Source organism: Micromys minutus (assembly GCF_963924665.1).
Source record: "Micromys minutus genome assembly, chromosome: 20".
Classification (NCBI taxonomy): domain Eukaryota; kingdom Metazoa; phylum Chordata; class Mammalia; order Rodentia; family Muridae; genus Micromys; species Micromys minutus.
In genome coordinates, this window is record NC_137955.1 from 51,271,262 (window position 1) to 51,281,644 (window position 10,383).

General features: G+C 51.8%; 1 protein-coding gene across 1 annotated transcript; it reads left to right on the forward strand.

The window, feature by feature from the left end:
- Positions 1 to 3,409: 3,409 nt before the first annotated feature.
- On the forward strand, positions 3,410 to 8,659 carry IRX2 (iroquois homeobox 2). Its single transcript, XM_080933806.1, has 5 exons — positions 3,410 to 3,881; positions 5,118 to 5,523; positions 5,805 to 6,518; positions 7,127 to 7,202; positions 7,843 to 8,659. Exons 1-4 carry the CDS (start codon positions 3,630 to 3,632, stop codon positions 7,177 to 7,179), a joined length of 1,425 nt encoding a protein of 474 aa, XP_080789932.1. The 5' UTR covers positions 3,410 to 3,629; the 3' UTR covers positions 7,180 to 7,202; positions 7,843 to 8,659.
- Positions 8,660 to 10,383: the final 1,724 nt, after the last annotated feature.

The window sequence follows — 10,383 nt, forward strand, 5'->3', positions numbered from 1 at the left end:
CGTCTGTGGCACGGTGGCAGCGCCGGGTTTATGCAGCTGGGCTTAAGCCGGCAGGCACGGGCCACAGCGCCCCCTCGCCGCCCGCCGCATGACTTTAGCCTACGTCGCCTCGTGAAAGCCCTAGGACAGGATAGTGTCAGGCCAGAGCCTGGGCCTTCAAAACCAGTTTCGTACCCAGAAAGATTCTCCACTCCTGGCCTTAATATTTGGCCCGCGGAAAACGAGGACAGCTTGAAAGAGTCGGTAGCCAGAGTCAACACTAAAAACGTCTGTCTTTGCTTGTGTGAGGGGCCATTATAACATGATTTGTTTTTTAACTCCACTACATACATGAGGGAGGGTCCACAGCAAGTACCTACAGCCTGAGTAAGCATCACAAGGGACTGTTTGCTAAGCAGTCAACCGATTTCTCTACATGTTACATATTGTTCACTCTGTATGTAGCTGGAGAAAGAGGAACCAAACACCGGATTCCTAAGAGACTGGTACATCATCGGAACTCCCCTCTTACACTGAAGTACAACATCCAGGCCTCTTTTGAAGCTGAAAACCAAGAGCAGTTTGAGGTAACCCTGTCACCCCAGTAGCAGTGAGGATTGTCTGCCTATGCTTTACACTTGGAAAGTAAATTTCCCTCATTGATTTTGGTGGTGGTGGTAGTGTTTTTTTTTTTTTTTTTTTTTTTTTTTTTTTTTTTTTTTTTTTTAAGATCAAGGCAACTTTAACCCAAGAGAAAAAATAGGCTTTTCCAGAGTTTGGGAGCACTCATGTAAACCAGAGTTTAAATGCCCCAATAACAATGGGGATTCATGAGTTAATGTCCCGAGTATAGGCATTTTAATTTGCTCCAGTCACTACCAATAAAATCAGCATGTTGTCAGATTCGACTGTTTAATTGTACAAGGTAGGCTGTTTTTATTAGTAACAGACAGCAGTATAGACACCTTAGATTTCGGTCAAAGATAATTCATGGAAGAAATGCAGGGAGCCTTGGTCTAAATGGGTTGTACCACGCAACAATGGGGTTGTACTTTCTTGATGTCTGTAGGCAGGAGGAGACCCTCCAAAGTCAAGCACACTTACCTGGTTATGTAATTAACTAATGTCTGAATCAGCTGCAAATAGGCACAGTGACCTGCTCTGCTCTACTGATGTGTGTGCATACACACACATCCATACTCACACGTGTGTGTGTGTGTGTGTGTGTGTGTGTGTGTGTGTGTGTGCTGCTTTCTCTTCCATACCTGGCAAAACCCCACTGACATTGAAACCAGAGCAGAAAACTAATCTTTAGAAAAGATTAAGATCTGGACAATCATTCCCCAGGTTAAAAAAAAATTAAATGTTTCATATAAAAAAAAGCTGAAACCAATCTAATTGGAAGTTAACTATGTGCCTCAGTCTGACCTGTGGTATTTTGTTATCCAGTACATGAGATCTCACCTAGGGGCCCCTTCCAGTGAAAACACAAAAATGTCTGAATAAACTGATTTGGCTCCACCCAGTTGCCCTGTACCAGGGTGCTAGGTGGTGACCTCTTCCTTTCCCTTCCCTCCTCTTTCCTCCCTCACTCCCTGCCTCCCCCCCTTCTCCCTTCCTCCTTCTCCCTAGAACGAGGACATCCCACCCAGGGTCTGCACTGAAGATGCTAGGCAGTAAGTAACTCTTGGTATAGTGGGAAGCTGGCTGTGCATATGTACCGCACGGAGACTGATGAAAGGGGCACAAACGGTCTGCAGGGGAAAGTGAAGGTAGGAATGATGGAGGAGTTAGTGTCTGAGTAGAGTACCTGGAAAGTACCTACTGAAAGTGATAAGCCTGCCTGCCTGCCAGCCAGCCAAAGGCCCGGGGAAAAATAAACTCCAGTCTATCCCTACAACTGATTCCCCATTCCCCAGGACCTGGGACAAGACAAAACTTAACCCTGACTGACTACAGCATTCATTGGGTGTCAAGGATCCGGATCCGGCTGCTGCAGGAGCTGGAGTGCCACAGCCCAGGCCTACTCAGAAGCCAGGCACTCGCATGCGGGAGAACTCTGCCGCCCTCTACTAGCTTCAGAGCCCACTGAGGATAGAATGGCTGCAGATCTGAGCTCAGGCCTGCACCCCAGCCAGCATCGTCCTTTTGCTTTACCGGGCAAGCTTTAAGTAGACACCTGTTGGGCGGGCGCCCCCTCCCGGGCCAGCTCACACCTGACCCCTAGGAGTCCCAAGCGCCTCCCATTGATGATGCTTCTTCACATCCAGTGTACCAGAGCCCTTCCTGGCCACCACCCCCCTCACTTGGGGAAAGGGAGCAGGCACAGAAGTTTAGAGGCTGGGTCCTAAGGGCCCAAGGGACCCGCGAGTCAACTCCCGGACCTCAGGTTACCTGAACCACCTCAGGACTGCACCACCTCACCAGCTGGCCCATGTCCCTTCAAGAAGTGGCAGAGGATACTCTAGTCAGCTCTCCTGGCAGGAGCCTCCCCCAAATTCGAACACGCATTCAACTTAACAAAAGAAAGCAAAAACTCTTTGGGGACTAGAGTGGTGTTTGTTGAGGCAAGTCACTCACTGACGTGTTCCCGACGTTAACAGACATGATGTTCCTAACCCGGCCCGAAATCTTCTCTGTGGACTTGGGTAGAAGCCTCACCTTGGGGCCTCCCAGAGCTTCAAACCGAAACGCTCAGATTCTGGGTGGATGCTTGGCAGCCCAGGCGCCAGGAGCAGGAGACCGGACCCGAGGCCACGCGGGCAGCCTCAGCCTTGAGGACAGGACAGAGGACCGTAGAAGTGGGGCGGCCCGGCAAATCTGCAGGTGTCTCCACACTGCCCTCCAGCCCCCTGCGGTGTCTGCACTGGACACGGGATGCTACCTGGGCCGCTATCTTCTGGATGCCCGATCCGTACGTTCCCCCGGGTGGATCGGACCTGGCCCGACTGCAGGAGGCCTTTGCTGACCAGTGCTAGGAAAGCAAGAGCACCGGCAGTGCCCGGATGGGGACCCGGGAGGGAGAAAGGTGGCTGGGCCGAGGCGGGAGCCGGCGGCGGGGTGCGAGGACGTGGCTGAGAAGACGTGCCAGTGGGAGGGGGTGAGCGCTACGCCCAGTTTGGCCAGGCTGGGCTTCACCGCTGCAGGCTGCGGGCCGGGGCGGGAGCGGAGAGAGGCGGCTGCGCGACAAAAGCCTGCACGTCCCTCCCTCCAGCCTCTGGCTGCCACTCCTCCGCCTTCCCCTCCACTTCCCTCCTCTCCACACTCTGCCCCTCCCCCGGCCTCCGTGGGGCCTCGGCGGCGGGCGGAGCAGGGGAGGGGCGGGCACCAGAATATGCAGATGAGGGTGTGACGGACAGCTTGGCGTTCCAATGTCCCTCGGAAACTCGAGCGCTCCTTTCTCAACTCCTCACTCCTGACTGCAGACTCCCCCAAATCCCGACCGCCGGCCTGGCGCGCGGCTGCGCCCACCGGCTCCGCGCTGCCGCTGCCGCCCCACCGATCCGCCCGCCCGGCGCCCAGCCTAGCGCCCACTAGCCCAGCCTGCCCCGGCCCGCGGCCCCTGCGCGCCCCGGCCGGGCGTGGATGGAGGGCGCCGCGCGCGCTGCCCGCTGCTCCGTGTGACGCGGGCCCCGCGCCCCGCGCCCACCATGTCCTACCCGCAGGGCTACCTGTACCAGGCGCCCGGCTCGCTGGCGCTCTACTCGTGCCCCGCGTACGGCGCGTCCGCGCTGGCGGCGCCGCGCAGTGAAGAGCTGGCGCGCTCGGCGTCGGGCTCCGCGTTCAGCCCGTACCCCGGCTCGGCGGCCTTCACGGCGCAGGCGGCCACCGGCTTCGGCAGCCCGCTGCAGTACTCGGCCGACGCCGCCGCCGCCGCCGCTGCCGGCTTCCCGTCCTACATGGTAACGGCTTCGGGCTGGGGGCTGGGGAGACTGGGACCGGGGCGAGGGTTGAGTCAGGCTCTGGGAACTCGACGCGGGCGGCGGCTCCAAAGTCACCAGCACCCGCTGCCACACTAAACAAGGGACGGGACTGACCCGCAGAGTTCGTAGGCCGATTTCCCTTGAGCTCTTGCGAAGTGCTACTCTACCCTTGCTGGGCCACGAGTTATCTCTAATACACGCGTGCTGATTGCTGGGGCTTCGGAATTGGTCCGGAGCTCTCCACATGGTTCCAGGCCGAGGGCCGCCGCTGCCCAGGCCTCCAGGGCCAATGCCGTAAGGTTTCTTGGCCAGTCTGGTAGTGGCGGGGTCACGGGGCGGGGGAGGGGGACAGAAAAGGGGGACCGAGCGTATGGCTGCCGCCCTAGACCCAGGCCTAAGCTCATTAGTCTTGGCCTTTTTCTGGCTTGCTAACCTGGCTTTCTGGGGGGAAAAATAATGTGTTAACGGATTTGGGACCTGCTAAGTGCTGCCAGAGTTCGTACTTGGCCTATGGGCTCCAGCTCTAGAGACCCGGGATCTGCCTCAGTCCTGAGAACAGACCCCACCAGAGCGGGTCCTGGCAGTTTGGGGGGCGTGTAAAGACACCATGTATGGAGGGAGGGGGTCTGCTCTAGGTGGAATTCCCTGGGTAGGAACCAGGCCTTGGGAGAAGGTTACAAACGTCGGATAGTTAAACGTTAAAGGATGAATTAAAATGCTAATTACTACGTAGTTGAAGAATTGGAAACGCTGACTGGCTTCTGAGTTGCAAATTGGATTTACTCTGCTTTAGAGGGTGAATGGCTGAGTGGGGTTCCAAAGTTTTTTTTTTTTTTAAGCTACATAAAGGAGGGAAAGGAGGGAGGGATCAGAGTGGCAAGACTCTGATGAAATTTAGATATAAAGAAACTACTTGTGCAAGTGCGGTACTATCCAAAGAATATGTTTGCAGACATTGTTCGCGCTACTCGGGAAACTATTTCGTTTCAGAGGAAAAAAAAATAAGGTGTTAAAACAAAATTCTAGAATCAAATAGCAATAGTTATGTTTTGCAACAGCTAGCCTTGTATTTCTGTGGTTCTTTTGCTGAAGAAAAGGTTTTCAACCCAGAGAAGCCTAGCAGAAAAGGCAGCAGGGGGCCGACGGAGGGTCGCCTTGGGGGTGACTCCTGAGGGGCTCATGCACCCTCCACTCATATGCTGTTGTGGGTTCCAGGGCTCGCCATACGACACACACACCACCGGGATGACTGGCGCCATCAGCTACCACCCATACGGCAGCGCGGCCTACCCATACCAGCTCAACGACCCCGCGTACCGCAAGAATGCCACGCGGGATGCCACTGCCACGCTGAAAGCCTGGCTTAACGAACACCGCAAGAACCCGTACCCCACCAAGGGAGAGAAGATCATGCTGGCCATCATCACCAAGATGACCCTCACGCAGGTCTCCACCTGGTTCGCCAACGCGCGCCGGCGCCTCAAGAAGGAGAACAAGATGACCTGGGCCCCGAGGAACAAAAGCGAAGACGAGGATGAGGACGAGGGAGATGCTGCTAGAAACAAGGAGGAGAATCCTGACAAAGCTCAGGATGGCACTGAGACCTCGGCAGAGGATGAAGGTGAGCGGGGCAGCGGTCAGTGCGAGGCTCAGGGAGCTTTCTTCCCAGGCGGGCTATGGTTGAGGCAGACACTACACACCCGTCACGCGGGGCCTAAGCCTAGAAAATGGATTTGGGTTGGAGAGTCCCCGGGTTCTGCAGAGATGCTGAGCCGCATTTAATGCTCCCTCGAGGTGAGGTGCGGGGGTCATGGGGAGGCCGGTGCCGAACTTAGGGAGGATGGGAGTGCGGGTGACCTTGCTGGCCCAGCTTTCCACCCACCGTGCTCGCGTCCCCCGCAGGGATCAGTCTACACGTCGACTCGCTCACGGACCACTCATGCTCAGCGGAGTCAGATGGGGAGAAATTGTCCTGCCGTGCCGGGGATCCCTTGTGCGAATCGGGCTCGGAGTGTAAGGACAAGTTTGAGGACCTGGAGGATGAGGAGGACGACGAAGACGAGTGCGAGAGGGACCTGGCGCCACCCAAACCAGTAACCTCCTCGCCTCTCACCGGCGTGGAGGCACCGCTGCTGAGCCCGGCTCCCGAAGCCGCGCCGCGCGGTGGCAGCGGTGGCAAGACGCCCCTAGGCAGCCGGACGTCGCCTGGAGCGCCGCCGCCCGCCAGCAAGCCCAAGCTGTGGTCGCTGGCCGAGATAGCCACGTCGGACCTCAAGCAACCAAGCTTGGGCCCGGGTTGCGGGCCGCCGGGGCTGCCCGCTGCCGCCGCGCCTGCATCATCTGGGGCCCCTCCGGGAGGCTCGCCCTACTCTGCTTCGCCACTGCTGGGCCGCCACCTCTATTACACGTCCCCTTTCTACGGTAACTACACAAACTACGGGAACTTAAACGCAGCGCTGCAAGGCCAGGGCCTTCTGCGGTACAATACAGCGGCCTCCTCACCAGGCGAGACACTACACGCTGTGCCCAAGGCGGCCAGCGACGCGGGCAAGGCGGGCTCGCTTTCGCTGGAGTCCCACTACAGGCCTCCGGGCGGCGGCTACGAGCCCAAGAAAGGTAGGCTGCCTGAGGCCGGCGGGGAGGGATCCTGGTAAATCAGAAGTAGCTAGAAACCTGGGAATGGACGCTGAGAGTGTGAGACCTTTGGACAAACATAGCCTCTTATCAGACCCAGAATTTAGGAGGCCAGTGTGGGGAAGCAGGTTGAAGAGTGGAGGCAAAAAAAGGCCAGCCCCATTTTTAGGTCTATCCTGCTTTATTACTCTATATTTAATTTACTGTTAATATTCTAATCGTAACTACTTTGTTTTGGCAAACTTATTGGCAGGAAATGCGGATCTGTGCTTGATCCCGGGTGGGTGTAGTCTTTCTTATGTGGTGTTGGTTAAAAGTGAAGCTTAGTGGGATTCTATCTGCCTTTGGCTCAAGGAAAGCACAGATTCCCCAGGAGCTCTTAGAGGCCCAATTTTCTTATGCTACCTCCATTGTTCCTAACTCTGCATCCCTGATACTGGCGCTCAAGGAGAAGAAGAAAGGAAAGAGCATAAGAAAAATAGATCTCAGAGTCCCTGGAAGTGTGTGAAACCTTGCAGGGATAAGAGCTGGTAGGTGCTTAGCTGCAGGGGCTAGTAGCCTGTTCTCACTAACTGCCCCTCCCCTGACAGATACCAGTGAGGGCTGTACAGTTGTTGGTGCAGGCGTCCAGCCCTACCTATAGGAGGGCCAAGCTCAGCAGTGCAAGTAAGTGGGTTCCCTCTGCATCCTTCAGCCCCAAGCCCTTGTCCTGTGTACTGTGGTGTGGTTTTGTCTCTCTGGAGAATAGAACTTGTGTTTCTTCTAGCCTCTTTGCCTTCTGTGCTATAGTGTTTTGTTTTGTTTTTTCCTGCTCAAGTTCTGCTTTGGAGAATCATTTCTCTAAACAGAACACACACACACACACACACACACACACACACACACACACACACACACACACACACCCTACCACTGTGTTGTTGGTTTTTAAAAAATGGGCATCTTGTGTGTTTCAAAACTGTTTTAGATACACAATGGGCACCTTGTCTGATGAGTGAGTTGTGCAGAAACCTGGGTATTAAAACCTGTAATGTATATTATTTTCAGAATAAAATTAAAGAGACACCAGCAGGCCTGGTCTTTCATGAACCTGCTACTAGGTGTCCAGTACCCTAATGTACACAGTGGACTTTGTAGTTCTTTTAGCCCGCAGCTGTTACAAAAATTTACAACTAGACAGCGTTACTAGTTCTAGCCACTGAAGATGGCAAAGAGGCAGAGGCAGTAGACAGAAGCTTGCATGTTATGATGTGTTGATGTGGAACTGAAGAATTTGGGATGATTTGGTTTTTTCCTTGGTCCACAGGTAGGTGTCACAATTGCTTTGGAAAAAAAAAGTCAGGAGGCCATTCTCCCTTCCCAAGCTCATAGATACACAGATACTAACCCCAGATGTGGAAATCCGGACCACATTTTGTGCCACTGTATAAGAGGACGCACACTGCACTGCCAACCCACAGACTCTAAGGACTGGATACACATTGCTTGGGCATATGAGAACTTGTTGGCATAGTATAGCTTCCCTATGTTTGTGTGACTTTTGGAAACAATCTGTTTTTTCTCAGGATATCTTCATCACTTCATTGCCACGGTATATATTCTATAGGTGTGATAGGACTTGCTGTAAAATTTATTTGTAAAAAAAAATGTACACGGTAGTACTAACGTGATTGAAGAACTTGAGTCCTTCAGAAGTGGAAACAAATTTGATATTTATTTTTATAATGATATAAAGCTTCTAGTAATTTATGCAAGTTGTATTGCAATGAAATCTAAAACTTTTGTAAATAAATTCTGCCTGGTTTTTATTTGAACATTGCTGGTTATACAATCTCTGTTGGTTGTTTAACATGAATTCTCTACTAATTTATATCTAAAAGTGTAAATAAAAACAGATGAGCCTACAAGAAAATGGTGTTTGGGGCTCATTTTTACTGGAGACCCATCTGGCTCCAGTGGTGGCCCTGGTTTCTGCCCCAAAGGTGATCCTAGCTCACCTTTTAAGTGAAATAAACTTCCTTCTTGAGCTTATTTGAAACTTGCAGACCCAAGAGAGATTAATGTAACACAGGGAGATACCTATGGTTCTAGTTTATTTACATACAAATGTGTTTTGAGAAAGTAATTCAGGTTTTTGTTCTCTGAATATGCAAATCCCTTCTTAGTGTAAATTTCTAAAACATGGAGAAAAATAAAAGGATATGCCACCTCTCTGCATGTTTTTTTCTTTTGTGGTGCTGGAGAAGGGTCCTCCCACTGGGACTGGAGAGTCCTCCCACAAGAAATGACTGATGGGAACGCTTGTTTTTCTTGGCCAGCAATATCTCAATGGACATAGATCACATGCACTTACTGAAGAACCCTTTACTTTTTCTTTCTGTTTAGCTCCCACTAGCAGGAGGGGGTGGGAAGTAGATTCTTTACTGTGGCACTCTGCTTACCCTTACCCTCAGGGAAAAGAAAAGTTTAAACATCCTCAGACATTGTCTCTTTATTGTCTACTCACCTCCTAATTACAGGACCAGTCTGGAATTTGCAGCCAAATAACCCAGCCCCTTTGATTAGTATCATAAAAGCAACCACTCTGTCACTTCGGCTTTTCTCAAATTATCTGGATACCCATATAATAAAATTTCTGTGGAGAAACGAACAATCATTTATTTCCTCTGCAAAGATAAATTGAGTGAATATAACTTACGTTTATAAAGCAAGAATAATAGCTCCTTAGATTGCCCTTTAATCAATCATACACTTAGTTTTTCAAGAGGCTCACCTATTTCATCCCATGATTAATAACAGGGCAGCGGGGGAGCGTTATTGGAGCCCAGCGGGGGAGGTCTCTGGTGCTTTGGGCTGCTCTGGAATGGTCAGTTGGGGGTTCATTATGGGCTGAGATTGAACGATTTATAAAATCTTGTCTAAACATCTGCCAGCTCCGATAGGCTGATGTGGCTGAGGATGGGAAATTGTAGGCCAGTTGATATTGACAAAAGGATCTCTCTCCAGTGGCTTTTTGTGCCATAGAAATTAGTGGCCTCTCGCTGGGGTCTTGTTAGAAAGGGTATTGGAAAGTCATCTTAGGCACTTGAAGCACAGCCCCTGCAGGCTGGCCTGGGGAGGAACTAAGTTGGAGCCTACGGAGGGAGAAAATGAAGGATGCTTGGGCTTTAGGGATCAGTTTGAAATGCATAGACACTCAAAGCTCAGACCTAAAGTCAGTTTCTGGGTAGGGGATATTCGCTCCTCCCTACCTCCCTGGGGATGGAAATGGAGATGTTTTGAGCTGAGCTCTTGGAGCCAAAAGAGAAATTGTATGTATGTATGTATGTATGTATGTATGTATGTATGTATGTATGTATGTATGTATGTATATCTTTGCTAATCTGGGAGATGCCTGGGCTTGGGAGTCAGAGGATACTTTTGTTGTCTTTCTGTTTATTGGTTGTTTGTTTGGGTTTGGGTTTTGCAGAAGGATGTCTCTCTGTCCAGATCCACTTTATGCTGCAGTCCAGCCATGTTCATAAATCAGTGGGGACCTGAAAGGGCAGGGTGGCAGTATCTCTGTCACATGTAATGTTGTGACTTGAGTGTTTTGAACATTTCAGGGGAAGGTATGAAAATTAACAATATATAACAAAATGCCCAAGATAACTCTAATGAACAGGTACCATGTAAGGCAAAAGTTTGGCTACAGTGTTACTGGGGAAAAATCCCAAGCCCCCAACCCCGCCCCCCCCCAAAAAAGCTGGTATGGTAGCCAAAGTGGCATCTCAGGAAATTCTCTTCCCTGGACTTACTGGGTTCCTTTGCAGCACATGGCCTCCAGAACCCCACCGGTTTCCACAGG

What these genes read in the sequence shown, in the direction of transcription:
- IRX2 (XM_080933806.1), top strand. Translation starts at nt 3,630, where the DNA reads ATGTCCTACCCGCAGGGCTACCTGTACCAGGCGCCCGGCTCGCTGGCG. An exon ending in CCGGCTTCCCGTCCTACATG is followed by an intron (nt 3,882 to 5,117) that starts GTAACGGCTTCG and finishes TGTGGGTTCCAG; the next exon opens with GGCTCGCCATACGACACACA. An exon ending in CGGCTACGAGCCCAAGAAAG is followed by an intron (nt 6,519 to 7,126) that starts GTAGGCTGCCTG and finishes CTCCCCTGACAG; the next exon opens with ATACCAGTGAGGGCTGTACA.